Here is a 21,397-nt window from a genome sequence, read left to right as displayed (position 1 = left end):
AGCTACTTGGAGTTCTGTGCATACTTTCTCTAAGCATTATCACCTGCCACTTTACTCTAAGTCCAGGGCTGGTTTTGCCACTGCTGTTTTGCAGGGCATTTTGGCAGCTCCTGCTTCCTTGTAGTTAGCCATCCTCCCTTACCTCTGCTTTGGGATTCTACCCAAGTGTAAGGACTGCAGCAATGTGAGATGAAGAACATAGTACAGTTTTGTACCTGCCATAAATGTAGATGTTCGAAGATCCATATTACTGCAGTCCAATTTACCCTCCCTCCTTCCCCTCTGTAGTTAGAGGTGGTTGTGTGGGTTGGGTTGTACATTTTGTGTGTATTGTATATATTGTACATATAGTTAGTGCAAGGGTGGTTGGTTGGTTGTTTGCTGTCTTTTGGTTTTGACCTTTATTTTTAGGGTCTTCTGACATCTGGGGCAAGAAAAGACTGACGATATGACGTCGGTCATGCGCATTTGTACCCTGACGTTCTGACGTCAGTCAAATGCGCCCTGACCGACGTCAGCCTTATACTTTGATATTCGGGCCGACCGAGGACAGCGGACTACCCAAGTGTAAGGACTGCAGCAATGTGGATCTTCGAACATCTACATTTATGGTAGGTACAAAACTGTACTTTCTACAAATGCGCCATCTGTGATGCTTAGCTATCCCTCTAGTATGTGTTCTTTTTGTTCCCCTTAACATCAGTCTACTGGCTCTGCTCCCCAGTGCACTATGTCCGCACCAGGTCAACCAGCTAATCTACTTACTGGAAACTGCTTCGATATTGTTAAGGGCTGCTGGTGGATCCTATGGGCACCATGGGGCTCAGCTGTATTTGCTGGTTTACCTTCTTGTCGATCACACATGAACGACCAGCCACTTAATTGAACGTTTAAGCGAAACCAAAGCACGAAAATTTTTAAATGTTGAAATGATGTCAAATTTCGACATTTCTGGCCGCGCCACACCTCCACACCAGTGCTACCATGGGTCAAAAAGGGGTGAGATTTTGCCATTCTGTTATGTGGAATTAGACATTGGAGATGTTCGTACTTCGGTATTCGCAGAAGCCATTTCGCCCATATTGGGATTGCTGATATAAAGGTAAACCATATTTGCTTCTGTCTGAGTTTGTGCACCACCTACTCCCTTTACTTGCTGCTCTTATTGACTCTGAAGGCAATTCTTTTATCTTTTGTTTTTTTAATCTGGACTCTTCACTGCTTTATCTGTACTTATTTGTAAGATCGAACTCTCTAAAGCCTCTCTGTCAGAGTATATGTTTTTACCACTGCCGTTGCTGAGAGAGAATATTGCTTGGAATGCTACCAAGGTTTAGTAGTGAATAAGTGACACTGCCAGATATCATTTAGAGGCAGCGTAACTGCAGATCTTCCAAGGAAGTGCCGTTTTTGAAAGATACCCCTGTTTCATTGTTACTGTAAAACAGTAACAAGAAATTGGAAAACCTACTTTGCCGTCTTTTTTTTTTATTTGATAGAACCACTACAGTTATGAAAAAGAAATTGATATTGTTTGCTTTAGCAAGTTCTGGCAAAAAACTGGCATTGGTTCTGAAGAAGTTTATGAAATAAACTTTTATACTAATCGCATAAAACCTGAACAGTGGAATACAGCATAGCATTTAATTTTATTGAATGTGTGCATCTATAGTAAATCAGATAAATCTGTGAAATACATTTAGCTTAGTGTTAATGGTATATTAGTCCTAGTATTAACTGAGACCAAATAATGACTGTATTCTGTAAGCATGAGGGGTGTTAAGGTGCAACCGTTTTTGAACATGTGGTTAATTATTTGGCCTCAACTGGAAATTTAACAAATTTAAATAAAAGATTTCTTTCTGCGGTTTGGTTTCATGCCTATCTTCTTCCCTTAGACTGTCTTAAAGCAGAACTCATAGTTTTATTGCAGATTGACTCTTCAGTATATACCTTGATGCAAGTTAGTTTTTTTAGTTGAAAGCTTTACTGTGATAGGCTTGCATGTCTCTTTCAAAACTGCACTTCTTGAATGATAGTTGCTTTTCAGAAGAGCTGAGATTGATGCTGGCCAGCATGACTTGTATAAGAGGTACAACACTCCTGCTTGTTTTATTACTGAAATTTGAGACATGTTGGCCTACAAAGGGCGACTGGCCATTTGGAAAAGGCTTGCTAGGTATGCCATGTTTTGTGCCAAATGGCCTATCACTTGAAATATGTTTGTTATGGTTAGCATCTTATTTTTTATTGTATTCTAAAATGTTTGCCTTCCTTTGAACACTTTTTTTCTCCTGCAGATTTAAAGACTTTTAATATTGTAATGTAGTAGAATTGTCTTGTTTACTTTTTAGTCCTGTGATGTTTTCTGTAAAACAAAAACAAATTCTTAAGAGATTTATTTTACTGAATATTGACATATGATGAATAGTATGGGGGAAATGCAATAGCTGCTGTTTCTCTTGGAAAAAGTCCAACCGACAGTGTACTTAAATATTTCTTTAGAAAGGATTTTGTTGGCTAAGTTTGTAAATTGCCTTCTACGGTTTGCTGTCTTTCAAACAGAACAAACAGCATGTGATATACTTGATCCTTAATCTTAATCAGTGTGTGTTGAGTACTTAATGGTTTTTCCTATGTATGTCTTTGTGTTTGTATGTGATGAGTACTGAATGGTGTGTTTATATCACAACATCAAATAAGTAAATGTAAAGTTGTCAATCTCGCCTTCATTCTTGCTGGATGGGTTTGAAACCGATCCTCGGCTCCGACTCGGCCACTTACTAAAGCTCGAGAGCTAATTTTACCAGCTCGAGGCAACCCTATATCCCATGATGCAAGGCGAAGACTACCCAGATCTTGTTTGCCGCTTTCACTTACGAGGTGCCTTTTTTACCAGCTCCAGGTAAGTTTCTTCAAATTCAGACTTTTAGTCTCATCCCTTTAGATTTAGTCACCTTAGTTGTTTTGTGAACCTTTAACGATTAATTTAACCCTATTCCCGTTAGTGTTCCCTTTTTTTCTGGTATATCTATCCCTTCCCCTAAGTTAGGCCTTAAACCTCCCCCTTTCCTAATTTTTTCTGTCAGGGATTCTGTGTGTGTTTGAGTGTGTTGTACCCCTGTTTAAATTTTTATTATTGGATTGGGTGTTTTTTTGTGTGTCTGTGTTTCTTTTTGTTACTTAGTGTTTCCTCGACACAGCTATGTCGAAGGACACAAAGATCTCAGGCTTCAAGAAGTGTGACTCGTGCTGTCAGAAGATGTCTCTGACAGACGGTCACACTTGTGTTTACTGCCTGGGACCTCTGCACCTGCAGGACTCTTGTGCTATCTGTCATGCCTTCAGCCCAAGAGTCCTGCAGGAGCGCAGAAATAAATTGATATTGAGGGACTTATTAAAGCCTGAGAGCTCCCCGACTAAGTCGGCTCCGGGGAAGCCCTCGAAACCAGTTAAGCCTTCGGCTTCAAGTCCTAAGCCATCGGCTACTGGTTCTCCTTCAGTGTTGAGATCGGCTCCGGCCAGAGCCGATCCTTCTATATTAGAAGTTACAGTATCGGCTCCATCCGGCACTGATGCTGCTAAATCTGGGCACTCCGTGTCTGCTCTGGCTGGAGCCGACGTATCCTCGGCTCCTTCGGCTCCACCTATCTCAAAAAAGAGATCACGATCCCCCTCATTGGAATCTATATGTTCGGCTCCGAGATCACCCCTGCTCTCGGAGCGGAGCCATCGGAGCCGTTCTCGGTCGTCCAGGCTGTCCGATCACGACCTTGAGAGAGTGGTGAGTAGACTATTGGTCTCAGGCATTGGCCCAAACGCTCCATAGCCCGTCTCAACAGACGGTAGCTATCACACATCCACCGAACATTCCTCCTTCGACTCTCTTACAGAGCTCGGAGCCAGAGCTCCTCGGAGCCGTGACCGTTGTGACTTAGGAGCTGATACCACCCCCCCCTTTCGGCTCCATCGTCCTCTGCTCCGATTTCCTCCTTGAGGCCTTCATTAGAGGGATCCGGGGGTCTGGTCTCTCTCGTCGGCTCCGAGGGGGCGAGTGGCATCGGACCCTTGTCCGACCCCGGTCTTCCTCTCGGAGCTTCGGCGTTGGTGAGCTCAACCCCGACATCGGCCTCTGAGCTGTCCCTGTCGGTGAGGCCTGGAGTTCCTATCTCTTCGGAGCGGGAACCTTCTGGCCTCTGACTGGGGAGCCTTTGAGGTGATGAGGAGTGTACTAGCCCCTGGGCGTAGTCAACGGTCAGTTCCATCAGCTCCTCCCACTACAGTGCCTGCTGACGTCTCTTCCCACTCTCTTGCTCCTGGACCCAGAGATCCAACGCCTCAGGTTTCCCCATTGGGAATATCTTCCTCTTCCGAGGCTTCTCCTGATCCGTCAGGTGAATCTCCGCGTAAGAGGACCTGTAAGAGGAAACATCTAGACTCCCCCGAATCTATTACATCCGATACTGACTTGGATGAGTCGGAGGGATCCCCAAGGTCCCCCTCTGAGGATGTCTCTTTCTCAGACATCCTTGAAATCCTTAAGCAGAGGGGGAACTGGCCTTCCCTTAATCCTTCCGAGGACGAGTCAGTATACCTGGAGGCGTTCGGGTCTCGACCCTCCACCTCCTGGGTGTCTCCGCCTTTCGACCCTCTTATGGACGTGGTGGCTCGGAAGGCGTGGATGGCCCCGGATTCGGTGGAACCTATTCCTCGGAGGCCTTCTAAATTCATTACGGCCCCACCTGATAGGCAATATTTGACAAAAGGTGTCCCGGTTGATGCCATGGTGGTGGCTGCAGCCACCAAGAAGGAACTAGCTGATCCTTCAGTACCTGTCCATCCTCCTAACAAGGATTCTAGGACTATGGATAGGTACGGCAAGCGGATTTTTTCTTCAGTGACCTTTGCCATGCGATCGCTGAACTACTTGTGTCACTACACCCGCCTTCAAAGAGATGTTCTTAAAGAGTTGGGAGAAGTTTTTCAGGATCCGTCAGCTGCTGGGTCTCAGGATAAGATTAACTCACAGCTAGGAATCCTCAACTCCATTGTTACCTCCTCCATGCGGCTCATTTCATATGCAGCCGATGGAGCGAGTAGGGCCGCAGGCACAGGAGTGGCTTTAAGGCGTCAATCCTGGATGCAGCTTTGTAATTTTGCAGATCTCTTCAAAGCATCCTTCACAAACTCTCCCTTTGATGGCTCGACTTTGTTCGGACCTCAAGTGAAAGACACCTTGACTAGATGCGAACAAGATGGCAAGACTCTTTCTGCCGTAGGAGTCAGTTTCTCCACTCCTTCAAGACCTTACCCAAAAGGTCAGAAGGGAGGGAAAATGTGGTTCCGCAAATCTCAAGGAGTCACGCCTGACGCACGAGGTCAGTTTACCCCCAGAGGCAGAGGGGGTAACAACAACAGACACCGCCCTAGAGGCAGAGGGGATCTGCAGAATCAGGGTAGCAGGGAGCCTCTCTCTGACAAACCCTTCCAGCATCCCTGAGATGTTGCCCGATTGTCCACCTTCGGAGGCAGTCGGGGGAAGATTATCACTGTACCCCAAAGCCTGGCTTTCCCTTTCTCAAGACAAATGGGTACAGTCGATTCATATCAGAGGGTTACAAAATTCCCTTTATTCAAACCCCATTTCAGCAAAAGGGAACCCTTCCAGACGTTCCACCCAGTCTAAGGGAACTTAGCAGTACCAGAGATTTCAAAACTGCTAGCAAAAAGAGCCATCCAGCCAGTCCCAGCAGACCAAATAGGATCCGGTATCTACTCAAGGTTCTTTTTAGTACCAAAAAAGACAGGGGACTGGAGACCAATATTAGATCTCAGCAAACTAAACAAGTTTGTCAAGAAAACAAGATTCCGGATGGTCACGCTGCAGTGCATTCTACCCTTCCTGGCAAGGACAATTGGATGTGCTCGGTAGATCTTCAGGATGCGTACTATCACATAAAAATTCACAGGCACTCCAGAAGGTTTCTCCGCTTTCGGCTGGGGACCAGTCACTTCCAATTCAGAGCCCTGCCATTTGGACTCACTACAGCCCCCAGAGTGTTCACCAAATGTATGGCAGCGGTTACGGCTCACCTGAGACGTCAAGGATTCCAGGTGTTTCCATATATAGAGGATTGGCTCCTCACTGCCACCACCAGGCATCAACTTCTCCAAGCCAGAGATTACACCATTCACATTTGCAGAGGGCTAGGGATTTCTATAAATTTCGAAAAATCTGCCTCGTCGCCTTGTCAATCTATTACTTTTATAGGCGCCAAATTGGACACCGTACAACTTTCAGCAAAGTTAACAGACCAAAGGATCTTGGACATTCAAAATCGCTTCCAGGTGATTCTTCTCAGCAACAAAATTCAGGCCAGATTTGCTCTGAAAGTATTGGGTCTTATGGCGGCCGCCATAACACTTCTTCCCCTTGCCCGCTTTTACATGCGTCTTCTACAATGGATGCTGTTCGCCCAATGGTCCTTTCATCAATTTCCCATGCGTCACAGGATCATAATAACTCCAATTTGCAAAAGGCATCTGACCTGGTGGATATCGTCCCCTCAAGTCCATCAGGGCAGACCCTTTGTTCCTCCCGCCCCGGTCGCCACGGTTACATCGGACGCCTCCCTGATCGGGTGGGGGGGGGCATTATCAGGGCAGGATGGTCCATGGCACTTGGCAGCCTTTCGAATGCCACCTGCACATGTCCTGGAGATGAGAGCAGTGCTTTTAACATTGCAAGCCCTCAACGACTCTCTTCCCCTGGGAACTATTTCAGTCCAAACGGACAATATGTCCGTAGTGTGGTATGTCAACAAGCAGGGCGGAACCAAGTCCTATCCACTGTGTCGAGAGGCTCTCAGACTTTGGCAGTGGGCAATCTCTTCTCAGCGGTTTCTGATAGCAACGCATATCCCCGGGAAATCCAACATCATAGCGGACAGGTTGAGCAGAGCTATTCTCATGCCTCACGAGTGGTCTCTCAAACAATCAGCGACGGAAGAGATTTTTCAGAAGTGGGACCTTTCTTGCTGCGACCTTTTTGCTACACCTCAAAACAGCAAATGCCCCGACTTTTTCTCTTTCCCCTTCCTGGCCATCCCCCCAGAGACGCTCTAACCCAAGATTGGCCCCAGGGACTTCTTTATGCCTTTCCTCTCTTTCCTCTGATACCTCAAGTAATTCAGAAAGCAACCGCCTTGAGAGCCAAGTTGATTCTCATTGCCCCTTATTGGCCTTGACAGATATGGTTTCCATTCCTACATCGTTGTCTTTTGGTACAGCCATGGCATCTGGACCCGGTTCCAGATCTTCTGACCCACTAGTCGGGGCAGCTGCACCAATCCATACCTTCTCTCAACCTCACTGCTTGGTTGCTCCACTTCCATCCCTAGCCAGGCTTCCTATGATTTCTAATCCCGTCCAGGATATCATAGTAGCTTCCCTTAAATCTTCCACCAGAAGGATTTGCACTAGTAAATGGCAACGTTTTTCCCTCTGGGCAAAAGCTAGGAATATAGACCCCTATACTGCTCCGATTCATTCTGCTTGGACTTCCTAGCCGAGATTTTTCATTCAGGATCTTCTTCCTCCACAGTAAAAGTTCAGCTGGCAGCCATTTCAAATTTTCGTATAGGCTTCTTGGACCACAACATTATGTCACATAAACTTTGCAAGGCATTCCTTAGAGGTATTTTTTTACTTAAACCTCCGATTAGAGACCCCCCACCACAGTGGGATCTAAATTTAATTTTAACATCCTTGATTCTTCCCCCTTTCGAACCTGCGGCTGCCTGTTCATTGAAATTTCTTTCTTGGAAGACGCTCTTTCTAGTCACCATTACTTCTGCCAGGAGAGTATCTGAGCTTCATGCCCTCTGCATTCGTCCTCCCTACTTAATCTTCCACAAAGACACTTACTTACCCAAAGTGGCATCGCAGACTAACTTAAATCAATCCATTGATCTTCCAGTTTTTTTCCCAAATTATTCTAATGGAGCGGAGCAAAAACTACAATATCTTGATGTTCACCGCCAACTCAGATATTATCTGGACAGAACCAAACATTTTAGGAAATCTGATCAACTGTTTTTATCCTATGCAGAGAACAGGAAGGGCCTTCCAGTATCCAAGGTAACTCTATCTAGATGGCTGTCTTCTGTGATTACTTGCATTTATCAGCTCAGAGGCAAAGAGTTGATTTCTAGGCCAAAAGCCCATTGATTTCTAGGCCAAAAGCCCATTCTACCAGAGCTCTAGCTACATCTACAGCTTTTCAGGCTAGACTTCCAATAGACACTATTTGTGCAGCAGCCACATGGGCCTCTCCTCATACCTTTGTTTCACATTACAAATTAGACTTGGCCTCCAGAGACAGAGCGAATTTTGGTTCCACCGTTCTCAAGAGTCTGTTCCATTGAGCCACCCAGGATAGAGGTGCTAGGGACGCGATCCCATCCAGCAAGAATGAAGGCGAGATTGACAACTTAACATTAAGAAGTTATGTACCTACCATAACGTTCCATGTTAGTTGTCTTCTCTCGCCTTCTTTCTTGCGTCCCGCCCACCATCCCCCTAGCCTGGTCAGACCGAGAAGATTGTGTCTCTTCCCTTAAGAGGCTTAATCCATTTTTCTAGCTAATCAGCTTTCTAGTGTCACTAGATTAGGTTGATCCTTTTCGGGGGATTATGATTATTATTATTATTGTCATTTTTAGTATTATTACCTCTTCCTCCTCCTCTCCAGTTGGAGGAATGTATTGCATAATTTCCTTAGCTACCAAATGAGATCTGGGTAGTCTTCGCCTTGCATCATGGGATATAGGGTTGCCGCGAGCTGGTAAAATTTGCTCTCGAGCTTTAGTAAGTGGCCGAGTCGGAGCCGAGGATCGGCTCCGAACCCATCCAGCAAGAAAGAAGGCGAGAGAAGACAACTAACATGGAACGTTATGGTAGGTACATAACTTCTTAATATCGAACACTCAAATGAGCGAATATTCACATACTCTAAAACTGTATTGTGGGGGGGGGCTGCGCCCCCACACCTCCAGCTGAATATATATTCCTACTCTGAGATCGCACTACAGTGAGGAAAGGGCAAAAATCCCAATCTTCACTGTACCGCGAACAAAATCAACTTCGAGGACGTGAATATACACTTATGTGAGCGTTCGACATTTACTGATTCGATGTTGTGATATAGACCTTTGAATGGCAACAGGTCCAGAATTTAGTGGCTGCATTTCTTTAGGTTTAGTGCTGTTTACATTCTATCTTGTTACCTTTAATTGTATTTTGCAGTGTTTTCATTTCAGACCAAATGCATTGTGCAGTATTGTAACTGGAGTAGTTTTTATAGAACTGATTTGGGTTTCGGTATGTAGTCTGTGTGTGCACATGTTCAGCCCATAATTATTGAGCTGATTTTGTACTCAAGTCACATTTTGTATATTGCAGAGATCAGCTGATGGCTCAAGTCCTGAAGATGGTGAAGGTATGCTGAAAGGCTCTTTTTTTTTTTTTTCTTATCTATGATATTTTTCCTCATTATACATGCTTTTTTATAGCCACGTGCTTTCCAGAAAGTTAAATCTGTATACTTCAATTATCCAAAAACTGATTCCTTTTGGAGTGATTTGGAAATGTGATAGCATCTTGCAGCTATCATGTTTGGTGCATTAGAGCTGTTTAGTGTATTTTGAGAATAGCTGTGCACCTATGCAAGTTTGTAATGTATTTTTATTGCATCTCAAACTAAGATGTACATTTTAATTGCAAAATTCTAAGTATTAGTATGTTGTGATAATATGTATGGGTGTCATCCTTAAACTGGGTTATGGTGTTGTCTTAGCACTGTTAACAAGCTGGACTTAGTGTGCAGTTCTTATTGGGATGACTGTCTACTTTTAGTTCTCTGCTTGCTTCACTTTGGTGCAGAGTCTACACATGCTTTCTGCCTGTGTGGATTTTCTCCAAGTGCTGCGGTTTCTTCCCCCCATCCCATGGATGTTATGTAGGTGAGTTAGCAGTCATGCAAACTGGTTGCAATTGTGCAAATCCTAATGACTGACACTGCATTTTACACTGAGATAGGTTCCATTCATACTTGGCAAGTGTCCAGATGCTTGCCTCATATTTTTGGTGTTTCTCAAACTTTGTATTTTTTTTTTTTTGGCAAATTTATTGAGTGTCAGACTTTGTATCTTTCAAAAAAAAAAAAAAAAAAAAAAAGCACACCAGTGCAGTGCGTGATCTAAATAAGAGGTCCTGTTTTCTTGGTAACACTATGAGCGTGAGTTTGGAAATTCCCTACTGCAGTAATGATTTTTAGAAATCCACTGGATAATCTTTGTCATTTAGGTGGCTTACTGTGGGCTTCTGGAAAAGTGATTTTCTGTTTTGGATTAGTAAGAAAGTTTGAAAACTCCTCTGATTGCTAAATGTAGATGAGTTTGCTTTAGTTGGCCTTTGCTCCAGTTTTTTGTCAGTCTGGATGCCAAATTGTAGATGCTTTCAGGAATGTAATTGCTTTTACCGTTTTAGGATGTGTTTTAAGATGTACCTTTTTATAGCACATTCTGAGATACTACCCATAAGTTTTCTGTGGGGCATTATGCTTTTGATGGACATTGAAATCCAAAAAGATTTGTAGCTCTGAAGTTGCGCAGATCACAAACTGATTTTGAAGTATATACAGGATGAAAATTAAATTGGACAGCATCTTTGTCCAAGGGAAGCTTGTTCAGGCTTGTCATTAGTGCAGATTTAAAGGCTTTTGGGTTAAAACATGTTCTCCGCAAATGTTGGGATATAGTCAGTAATGACATTAATCCCCACACTAAGTAAGATGTTTTGGAGGCCTAATGGGTATCTTGTCATACTTACTCATCCTGATCTTTTTTAATCAATATTAGTGGTGGCTGAAACTAGTTGGATGAAATTATAAACATTTTCTGAGTGACTGGTGATGCGATTTAAGTAGCTGTGCATTCTGCCTTCAAGTTTCCCTTGATTGTGTTAAATTGAAGCTAGTGAAGGACTTCACTGACTCCAAAGCATCCTTACATTGTAGCAAAGATGCAGTCCACCAAAAGTAGTTTAGCTGCATTACCTTTAATGTACGAGTAATATCACTTCAGCAGAGCTTGATCAGATAAACAGGTTTGGTTGTCATGTTGCAGGATGGGGTAGCCATTTATTCATTTAAATGTTATCACTTGCAAGCTGGTGATTGTAGACATTTTATCCATATCAGCCAGTTTAAGCCAGGTCTGTGTGACTGGTGCAGTGTCAGACTTGTCATGCCATTAAGTTTTAGGCAATATTCTTTGGCTCGTGTATGATTGTGTTGGAGTTTTTGCCATTTTCTAACTACATTTGGGGTTAGTATGTATACTGCATATGGTTAAAGTTGCACAAGGGATATAATGAGGATGGTCTTTATGTTTGGAATGTTAATTTTTCCCCTCAAACTTTTAGGACAGAATTTTGCAAACGGGAGTCAACATTTGGAGGATTTGTTGAGACACAGTAGAATCACATTCCCATGTAAGATGGACAGATGCGTGTGCCATAGTACTTGTCTTTGGGTAATTAAAACAAGCAAGTTTGAGGAGCATCAAGTAAAAGGGATTGCATGTTGAGTCACAAAGGGTTAAAAGTGACTGACTGGATTAATATTTCCATTTTTTGGCCAATGCTCCTGTTACAGGTTACTGCAAGGATGAGAAAAGCTAATGTAAACAAAAGAGGAGATTTAACTTTTTAGGGGGCTGATGAGGTAGGTGGTGCCATCTGGTTCATACCGTTAAGTGCTTTTGGTGGAGAAGTCCTGCAAAATGTTTCCAAGTCCTCATTAAAACCCAGTGAGTAAATATATTTGTGGATAGGCGGTCTGTGTGCTGCTGTGCCTGGAAGGAGGTATGCTGATGTCAGTGTCCTGTGGACCGGGATCGCAAGTCGTGATAGTGGGGTTTACAGCCAAATGTATGATATATGTTCATTATTCTCGCTACTGCAGTATCCTTTTTGGCTATATGGGTTGTGTCTTGCCCGAGATGCAACTTGCCAGCTTCCAGAAGCTCTTGCATCCTTCAACACTTCCACCTTGACTGCTGATTGGTCAGCCTTTAGGAGGGGAAATTGGAGTGGAAAAGTCTTCAGTACTTGTTGCCTCATGAAGAAGCAGCACAGTGTCTTCGCAAGAGCAAACACACTGCTGGTGTTTAACATGGGCACATCACCTTGGTGAGAGGGGTTGATGAGGTCTAATGGGTCCAGTATGCTCGGCTGTATCTTGAGGCCATTCTGTACATCCGAATAATGGAGATGTAAAGGTTTTCACTCTTCAGGCCTTAAACAACTCTCTCCCTCAGGACACAGCTTCTATCTCCACTGGCGAAATGGCTGTTTGGTATCTAAACAAATGGAGGTGGGGGATTTGTACTCCTTATGTTGAGGATTTGAGGGTATGTCAGTTGGCCATCAGTGAATTGCCTATTTTTGTAGGGAACATGTCTTCATTGTAGATGGTTTCAGTGTTTGCTTGCTTGCTGATGTCCCATGTGATATTTTGTCAGTTGCAAAGATGTGTAATTTCTGGGGAATCTTTGGTGTGACTGATCTAGCTGCATCCCCCATCAAGCACCAGGTGCTGCAATGTCTCCCTGATCCCTCTTCCTAAAAAGTGGTTGAAGGACACAATTAGCTAGAAATGGCCCCAGGATGCATTTTTCTTCAACCATTTTCCCTTGTACCCATGCTCATTCAGGAAGCTAAGCAGAGCAAGTCCAACATCATTCTCTAGCCACATTTTGGCTTCATGCATGATTCTGTGTGTAGTGCTGACCTTTTGGAGTAGTGTCCTTCCAAAACCTTACTAAGCTTCTATAATAAACCACATCCCATATTGTCAATGTAGATGGCAACTGTACCCAGAGAAATGAAGGCCTACAAAATGAGGAAGGTCACCCTTCACTCCATTTTTCAGATTTATAGGCTGGACTGCAGCTGTGGCCAGGCATCCAGGACCATCAGCTCTGCAAAACATAACCTCCTAGGGACTAAGGCACCCCGTAGTTGCAGTCATTGTCTTTGGAAAGGTGGAAAACACTGCTCAGATTAAGGATCGGTGTGTGAGACTGCCACTGAATAGTGTGTTAAACTCAGGAAATTCTGATCAAATAAAAGACCTATGCACTGAGACCATTGTATCTTGGCAGTCATTCGCAGAATCCTCATGAGACCTGGCACTAGGAACCAAGGAAACTGCTGCTGCCATTAGCCCTAAGGTTTTTAGACAAATGGTTTCTGGAACTGAATCCAACTGAAATAATGAAACATTGCTTAGTGAAGTGGATTAATCCCTTCTGGAGATAGTCTGGCCTTCAATAATGTCTAGCATACAGCTGATAAAAGTGAGGGTCTGCAATGGCTGTATCTGTAACCTGGCAGTGTTCACTGCTGACATAAGACAAATGCTGAAGCAGTTTGGAGACAAATGTACAGGTAACAAAATACCTGTAATTCCTGCAGCTTTAGATTGCTGCAGGATTGGCCACCCATTTGGTTTATCACCCTTGGAACTGAGCTGAGCCCGAAACTGACACCCAATTCCTTACTCAGAAGCATAGAAACCTCCAACTCCTTTGTGACCAGGCATGGTAAGAGAGAGAGATGTCTCTGCTCAAAGCCCTGCTGCGTCATCCATGGAGTTGAGAACCAGGCACGGTCAGATAGTTAATAGATGACTTGCCTTAGAGCAGTGTTTTGGGTTTCAAGTACTTGTCATCTGGCAAATTTCCAACATCTTAACCATTTTGTCATTAAGTTCAAGCTAAAAACTCTACATTATGTGAAAGGCAATTGTGCTGTCTGATCAAGGCAGGTACTTTTCCTCCTTTCCACAGATGGATTGCTGCCATGGATGCCTCAGCTTTTGGTGATGGGATAATGCTAAGGTCTGATGCTCCAGTATATCTGGCCATAGCTGAAGGGGGGTGGGGGTCGAACATCAAAATCCTGAAGAGTGGTGGTCTTCAGTCTGCAGGCCTTTCTGGATTCCCTGTCTCATGGCAGAGTTGCAATCTACACCAGCAGTATGACTGTGGTTCGGTATATAAACAAGTCGGTTGGAATAAAAACATTATTCCTTATGTTGATGGGAGGGTATTTAATTTGGCTTTGTCAACAAATTGCTTCCTGTTAGCTACTTATTTTTTGTGGAGAAGATGGTTTCCTTACAGAGAAACTCTGCCTTTGCTTGCTGTTGTCTGACTAGTGGTGTTTTGTCAGTAACAAACGTGTGTTAGTATTATGGGATGCTTAGTGTGCCTTACTTGCATCTCCACTCAGTACCAAATGCATCAACAGCTACTCCTTGATTCTGCAACCTGCAGAGTGGTCCAAGGGAGTTGTTTTCCAGCAGTTGTTCCATGACTCCCCTACGCTCATCCATTCATTTCCCATTTTTACCAATGTTCATTCAGGAAGTCAAATAGCACAAGTCTAACATTATTCTCAGTCATACTTTGGTCATTGCAAATGTCATTCCATCTACTGCACCTCACCACCTTTTGGAGAACTTTCTCTGAATCCTTTCACAACCATGCTCAGTCATTTGGCATGTGCATCTGAACATTCACTCCCTTTACCCAATTGCATACTTTACTGCACTTCTGGTAATTTAAGGATGCTGTGTACATACTTAGAGCCATCCCAGATCCTTACTTCTGCCCAGAGGTTTAATGTTGAGAAGCAAATTTTTTTTTTTTTGCTGTTTGGTCTACTTCCAAGGGATATCATTCCTTTAATTACCTGTGCCAGCTGCCTTAGATTTTGTCAAATTGTTGACAATCCATAGTTAACTGTCAAGATTTCAACAGAAACTCAAACCAACAGAAAAAGGTTCCCCAAAGGAACTGTGTCTTTTGACTTTGGAACATTGATACCATTGAAAACCTTTTTCTGTTGGTTCAGGTAATTTTGGCTTCCTTCTCTGCCATTTTTTCTTATTTGGTACTCTGTCAAGGTGTGCCTTTATTTCCTGATTAGGTCCCTTAAAAGTTTAAGGCATTCCTCAAGGGCATGTTCCATATCAGTGCTCCCTTCAAAGATGCACTTCCCTTTTGGTAATTTATTTATGTTGGAACAGTTTAATGCTATCTACATTCCCTCCTATTTTTACAAATTACTTAAAATGTGCATTTTAGAAAACTTTGTAGTTATCTCTTCTAAGTGCACTCCATTGCTTATCTAGTGGCCTTGCAAATAAGCCCCACTTTTATGCCTAGATTAGCCATGGAATGAAATTTTAACTCCCATTATTTATCCCAAGCTGCTTCAGTAGACAGGAGTAAACTTCCCATTGTATAGATGTGACTTGTCAGTTGATGTTTTTATGTTGACAGGACAGAATCGGTAAGAAATGGTAATCTGTTTTTTTTTTACTGTTACTGCTACGAAATTGGGCTCAGCTCCTTGTAGTTACTGTGTCCTTGTGACTTTCATTATGTGTTGAATTGCAAGAAGTTGCTTGTTAAGCTTAGAGACATTGTAGTACAGCAGTGGGGATCACAAGCAATGTCCTTCCATATCACTGTTGCAGTATTTCTTACTTTAGGGATCCCCTGCCAAGAGTAGCCTGACATCCTGCCAGTATACCAAAGCTTTAGGATTATTAGTACGTTGTATGTTCCTCATTCACAACGTGGGGCATAAAGGTGACGACGTACAGATGTACCTACCTCAGAACTATCTTGCTGCCAGTCCAAATGCCATTTTCAGCTATCAGTTTGCTCATTGCTTTATTTGCTGGTTGCCAAGCAGTTTCAGATAAGTGCCCTATTGGGGTTTTTCTTTTTGATTTTCTTTACTTTTGTTGTGAGGTTAAATGTCCGGAAAGGGAAAATGTCTGTGGGAGACAGATTACCTTAAGACCCGTCATGAGCAGTCTTTGTTTTGTTTGGGTGCTTCTCACGTCCACATGTTGTGCCTGATTTGAAGGGTGTTTGTCTCTGAGACTCTTCGTAGTAGGCTGTCTCCTTTATTGACCTTGAAAAAACATCATCTTAAGTTGTTGGCACAAGGTGCAGTGGTGGAATCACCCCGGCCTGAAGGTCAACCATCTGCCAAGAAGACCAGAAAAGTTAGGCTGGATTTAGCTGCTGTACTGCCTCCCCAGGTGTCTTTCTTGAGGCTGATGAAAGCCTGGAGGATTTGTCCAGTCATTCCATTGGATTCCTCTTCTGCGACTGTTTCGGTGACTTGCATGGATCCAGTGTCTTGCACATTTTTGGAGGTTCTGCAGACTGCTATTGATGGGCAACCAAGGCTAATAATATCCGAGGAACTTGGGTATTGCACAAATTCTTCTTAGGGAGGCTACTCCTACTATGTTGATTTGAGTGCAGGCAAAGGTCTGAACCCCTAAGATTATTGGGGCTGATGTCCCTTTGAAAAAGAAGCATAAAGCAAAGCAAATTTCCCTTGCTCCTAAAGATCCTCAGCATGAGTGGCAGGATTTCACGCAGGGGTTGTTTAATGCACTCATGGCCGTGAAGCCCCACAGGAAGTTTGTTTCTGTCCCCCTTGGTCTTCTGCTCCTTTTAAGAGGCCTAGGAAGCAGGACTTCTCTTATGAGGTATTGGACTCTGAAGTCTATAGCCTTTCTCTGATTCCTTCACCATTAAAATATGGTTCTGAGTAGGACTCCTTTAGTCCAGGTCCCTCTTTTGAAGAGGTTTTCTTTGGGGATACTGTTTCTCAGATGGTGAATTTTTTTTTAAATGGGGCTGTACCCAGGTTCCTGATGTCCAGTAGAGGTATTATGAACTCCTCCAGGTAGTGTCTCTCCTAAGCTTTCTGCTCTCTCTCTCCTCTCCTGTTCTTGTTGCCTTTTTGGACACTTTTTCATCAGCTTCTCAGGCTCCTGACTCACCCCCTAGATTCTGAAATTCCTGACAGGTTTTATAAGGTGCCCGATTGTAACTTTCTGTACAAATGTCCTTTGGCTGATCCCTCTGTTTCTTCAGACAAACCTTCCAGACTGTTACCTCCCACTAAATTATTTCCTTCTAACAAGGACAGTAGGGCCATAAACAGTTAGGCAAAAAGGTGTACACTGCTGCCCTAGCCTTTTGATGCATTAACTACCAGACCCATACGACCAGGTATGTTTTATTTCTTCTCTCTCCGGCCTTTCAGGTTATTTCTGACATTCCTGACTCCGAAGGGAAGGCTTTGTCCCTCTTTGTTGTGATCCTCTTCTCAAGTAGCCAGTCATTCTATTAAATGTAGTTATGATGCAGCTGATGCTTCTTCCAGAGCTTCTGCCTGTGGTTCTGTTTTAAGATGTTTTTCTTGTCTTTGCCTCCAGCCTTTGCCTGATGATATTAAGGCTAAATTGATGGATGCACCTCTTGATAAAAATCTCTTTGGTTCTCCTCCTGCTGAGCTTTAAGCCCTTGCAAGAGGAGGGTATGGTCTTGCAGAAATTGAAACATTTTTTCTTTACCTTCCCAAATTTGAGTAATTATGCTTCCAAGCCTGCCTTTATACGTAGACCGTCTCGCCCTTCTCACAAAGGTAAAAAGGGTTCTAGAATGGCTGCTCCTCTTGCTAAGTCTACTTGGACTCCTAGAACTCAGAATCCCCCTTTTTCAGACACGCCAGGTTCTGTGCAACTGTCTTCTTCCTTCCCTTCTAAGTCGCGTTCCTTTATTTCATCTTTCCCTGGTTTTTCACAATTGGTTAAGGATCTCAGGATTCTTGGGTTTTGTCCGTCATTCATCAGGGGGTATGGAAATCCCTTCCTTTTTTGGGGGGCCTTCCTCATTCTCCTCAGGCACAGCTGCCATTTTTTTCAAGATGTTCTTCAGAGCCTTTTGTTTTAAGGCACCACTCAAGCAGTGCTTCTCAAACGGGGAAGGGATTTTATTCGAGTTTTTCTGGTTCCCAGGAAAGAAGGACCTTGGACACCATTCTAGATGTTTCTCAGCTCAACATCTTTTTAAAGGTTCCTTCCTTTCAAATGCTATCCCTACAAACCCTATTTCCTCCTCTTCTGCCTTAGGCTTTCCTAATCTTTCTTGATCTTAAGGATGCCTATCTCCATATTCCTATCCATCCCCATTTCAGAAAATTTTTGAGTTTCTCTGATGCTCATCGTGCATACAGCTGCAGTAATCACATATGGGTTCTCTGCCGTCAAGGCGGGTCCTCTGTCGGCCGAATTCCAAAGTCTTGGTCCGGCGTCGGTTGTTGTCACCTTCTTCCCTGACGTCAGTGCGACAAGGGTATACAAGTAACAGCAGACGCCATGTTCTCCAGTCTTTTCCCGCGCGGTGCCCGAAGCAGAAGCAGTTCGCAAGTGCCGGTCGGCCAGCTCCTGAATTTACGAAAAATTGGAAACCGAAGTCGTCTTTAAAGCTAAGTACCCCGTTGGGGAAACTTTTCTTGCCTCAGACAGATTCAGACAAAGTTAACAATTGTATTTCTTGTGGGAAGCAAATACCGCATAAGGATTTCCATTCCCTCTGCATACCTTGTTTAGGCCCAGACCACGACGTCTCGGGCTGTCGCTTTTGCGCTGCTTTCAATAAACGCACTATTAAGCGTCGGGCGGAGTTCGCCCAACATTATTTTGGTAAAGCCTTTAATTATAAAATGTCGTCGGATACTCAGACTACCGTTTTGTCCAAAAAACTAAAGGACAAGGACCGACACGCGAGGTCCGCGGTCTCCACAGACACCATGCCAAAACCGGCTGCACGTGGTACGGTTCTCAACGAGATGCCTATGCAGTCCCTGACTACCGACGACACTTCATTGGCGGTGTCTTCTGTACCCGAGACCGCTGGTACCTCGGCCCTAACTCAGACTACAACCACCGAAACCACTGTGAGCGTTGAGCCTCCTAATGTGGACAGGTCCACTTCCACCCAGGGTGTATTTAGACCCTCTTCTTCCTTTTCCATTAAGGCCTTCACTAAGTCCAAATCAGCCATGCATCCCAAGAGGCCTGTTGCACAGGGCCCATCCCCAGGCTCCATGCCTAAAAAGCAGATGCTTAAAATGGCTGAGGATTTAATTCCCTATATCAGGGGTTCCCAACCCCCTCCAGACAAGAGACCCAGAGTGGAGGAAGACTCTCCCTCTTCTGAACAGGGCTCCATTTTCTCAGAGCATTCTGATGTGGAGGAACACTCGTACTCCCCTTATGAAGATTCTGATGCAGAACAGTCCATTCCTTCTGTATCTCCCCCAGAGGATTTTTCTTTTGGGGAAACCTTGCACACCTTGAGGGAGCACTTCCATTGGGAAGGCCAAGACTTTTCTGATTCCAAGAAAAGGCTTAGGGAATTTCTTTTGTTACCTCAACACAGACCTCTGGCTATTCCTCCTGTCCTGGACATACTTGATGATGTTTACTCGAAGGCTTGTCTCAATCCGGATTCCCCGCCTCCTGCACCAGTCAAACCTGATAGGTATTAGAGTCCCTAACTCTCACCAATTTCGTTTCAAAAGCCATAATGCTGACCCTGAGACCATTTCTCAAGGCCCCAAGGGAATGAAGGCCTCTACTGCCAAGAATCCACTACCTTCCGAAAGGGAATCTAGATCCTTAGAAAGGTGGGGGGAAAAAGGTATACGCCTCGACCACCCTAGCCATGAGGGCCTTAAATTGTCAGTTCCATATGCTTAAATATCAGCAGTTTCTGTTATCTCAATTAAGAAACAAAATATCTCAACCTGAACAACCAGATTTGAAGGAATTGCAGGATATGATACATAGTGCAGAACAAGTGGGTAAACACACCTTACAATGTGGTTATGATGCCTTAGAGGCCTCAAGTAGAGCCGCTGCTACAGGAGCAGTCATTCGTAGACGTGCCTGGCTTAGAGAACAAAGCTTGCCTGATCATGTTAAAGCTAAACTACTAGATGCTCCTTTACAAAAGGATGTGCTATTTGGTACTAATACTGAGGAGATACTACGCAAAATGGAAGAAAAAGCTAAATCTATGCAAACTGTCAAGGCTTTTCTACAGGTACAGCCACCTCGTTTTAGTAGAAATTGGCCTACAAAAAAACTGGTCCTTTCCAGCCACAGACAAACCCCAAAGAGGTAGATACAGGCGCTCAAGGGGCAGAGGACAATCTCAAGGATCATATAGAGGCAGGCAATGGCCAACTCAAGCACCAAGAGGTGGGGAAGTCAGTGCACAACAATACAGAAAGCAAACCCAGTGACTTCCCCCTTTTCATGCCAATCAAATCTCAGCTGGCAGCTCCCTTGGGAGGAAAGCTGGCACTATTTTCAGGAAATTGGCATATCACAACAGACAAATGGATCCTGGACATAATAAACAGAAGCTACAGATTTCATTTTCACACTCTTCCAAAAATGAGGCATGCCAAACCTGCCACACAATCAAAGGGCAGAGGCACAAATACAAATTACAAAACTCATGGACATGAAAGCCATTCAAGAGGTTCCGACTCACGAACAAGGCCAAGGTTTTTATTCCAGACTTTTCCTGGTACCAAGAAAAGGAACCGACTGGAGACCCATTTTGGACTTATCCATCCTAAATGCATTTCTACTCGTACCAAAATTCAAGATGCTCACATTACAGCAGCTTCTTCCCATGCTGGGCAAGGAGTTTTGGCTGGTAACATTGGACCTCAAGGAGGCATACCTGCATGTCCCAGTCAGACAAAGCTGCAGAAGATACCTCAGATTTCTTGCAGGTTCAATCCACTAGCAATTCTCTGCATTGCCCTTTGGCTTATCTACTGCACCCAGAGTATTCACGAAATGCCTGGTATCAGTAATTGCCTACTGCAGACTTCAAGGGATACAAATTTACCCTTATTTGGATGACTGCCTGATCCAAGTGGACAGCAAGCACATTCTTCTGGAACATCTGGCTTATGCAACACGGTTACTGAATTCTCTGGGATACACAATCAACAAAGAGAAATCCAGGCTAATACCATCTCAGAAAATAACTTTCCTGGGTGCCAACTTGGACACAGACACCCAGATGGCCTATCTTACGCCAGAAAAACAAGGGCAACTAACTCAATACTTCAAAACACTAGCAAATTGTACCAGGTTTACTGCAAGGAAAATCCTGCAGGCACTGGGCTTCATGGCATCTTGCATTCTTTTAATCCCATGTGCAAAGTTGCATATGAGAGAACTTCAGTGGTACCTAAAAAGCCTATGGTCTCAACACAGCCACAATTTGGAAACAATAATACCAATAATTCCATGTTTGCAAAAGGAATTTCTATGGTGGGCCCAAGCATGTCAAATGAACACAGGTCTCACATTCTGCAAGCCTCAAGCAAATCAAGTCATCACAACAGACGCCTCAGATTACGC

At 44.0% G+C, this 21,397-nt stretch overlaps 1 protein-coding gene across 1 annotated transcript in view; it reads left to right on the top strand.

Annotated features, from left to right (window-relative positions):
* RANBP3 (RAN binding protein 3) overlaps positions 1 to 21,397 on the top strand; it is a 2,163,070-nt gene that overhangs the window by 303,720 nt on the left and 1,837,953 nt on the right. Inside the window, exon 3 of the mRNA XM_044054814.1 lies at positions 9,463 to 9,499. Within this exon, the coding sequence (XP_043910749.1) occupies positions 9,463 to 9,499 (37 nt within the window). The remainder of the gene's footprint in view (positions 1 to 9,462; positions 9,500 to 21,397) is intronic.

The sequence above is a fragment of the Protopterus annectens genome, chromosome 13.part0 (genome assembly GCF_019279795.1).
Source record: "Protopterus annectens isolate FY-2018-M chromosome 13.part0, PAN1.0, whole genome shotgun sequence".
NCBI lineage: Eukaryota > Metazoa > Chordata > Ceratodontiformes > Protopteridae > Protopterus > Protopterus annectens.
Note: the sequence above shows the minus strand (reverse complement) of the source record. Positions and strands in the feature narration are given on the sequence as shown.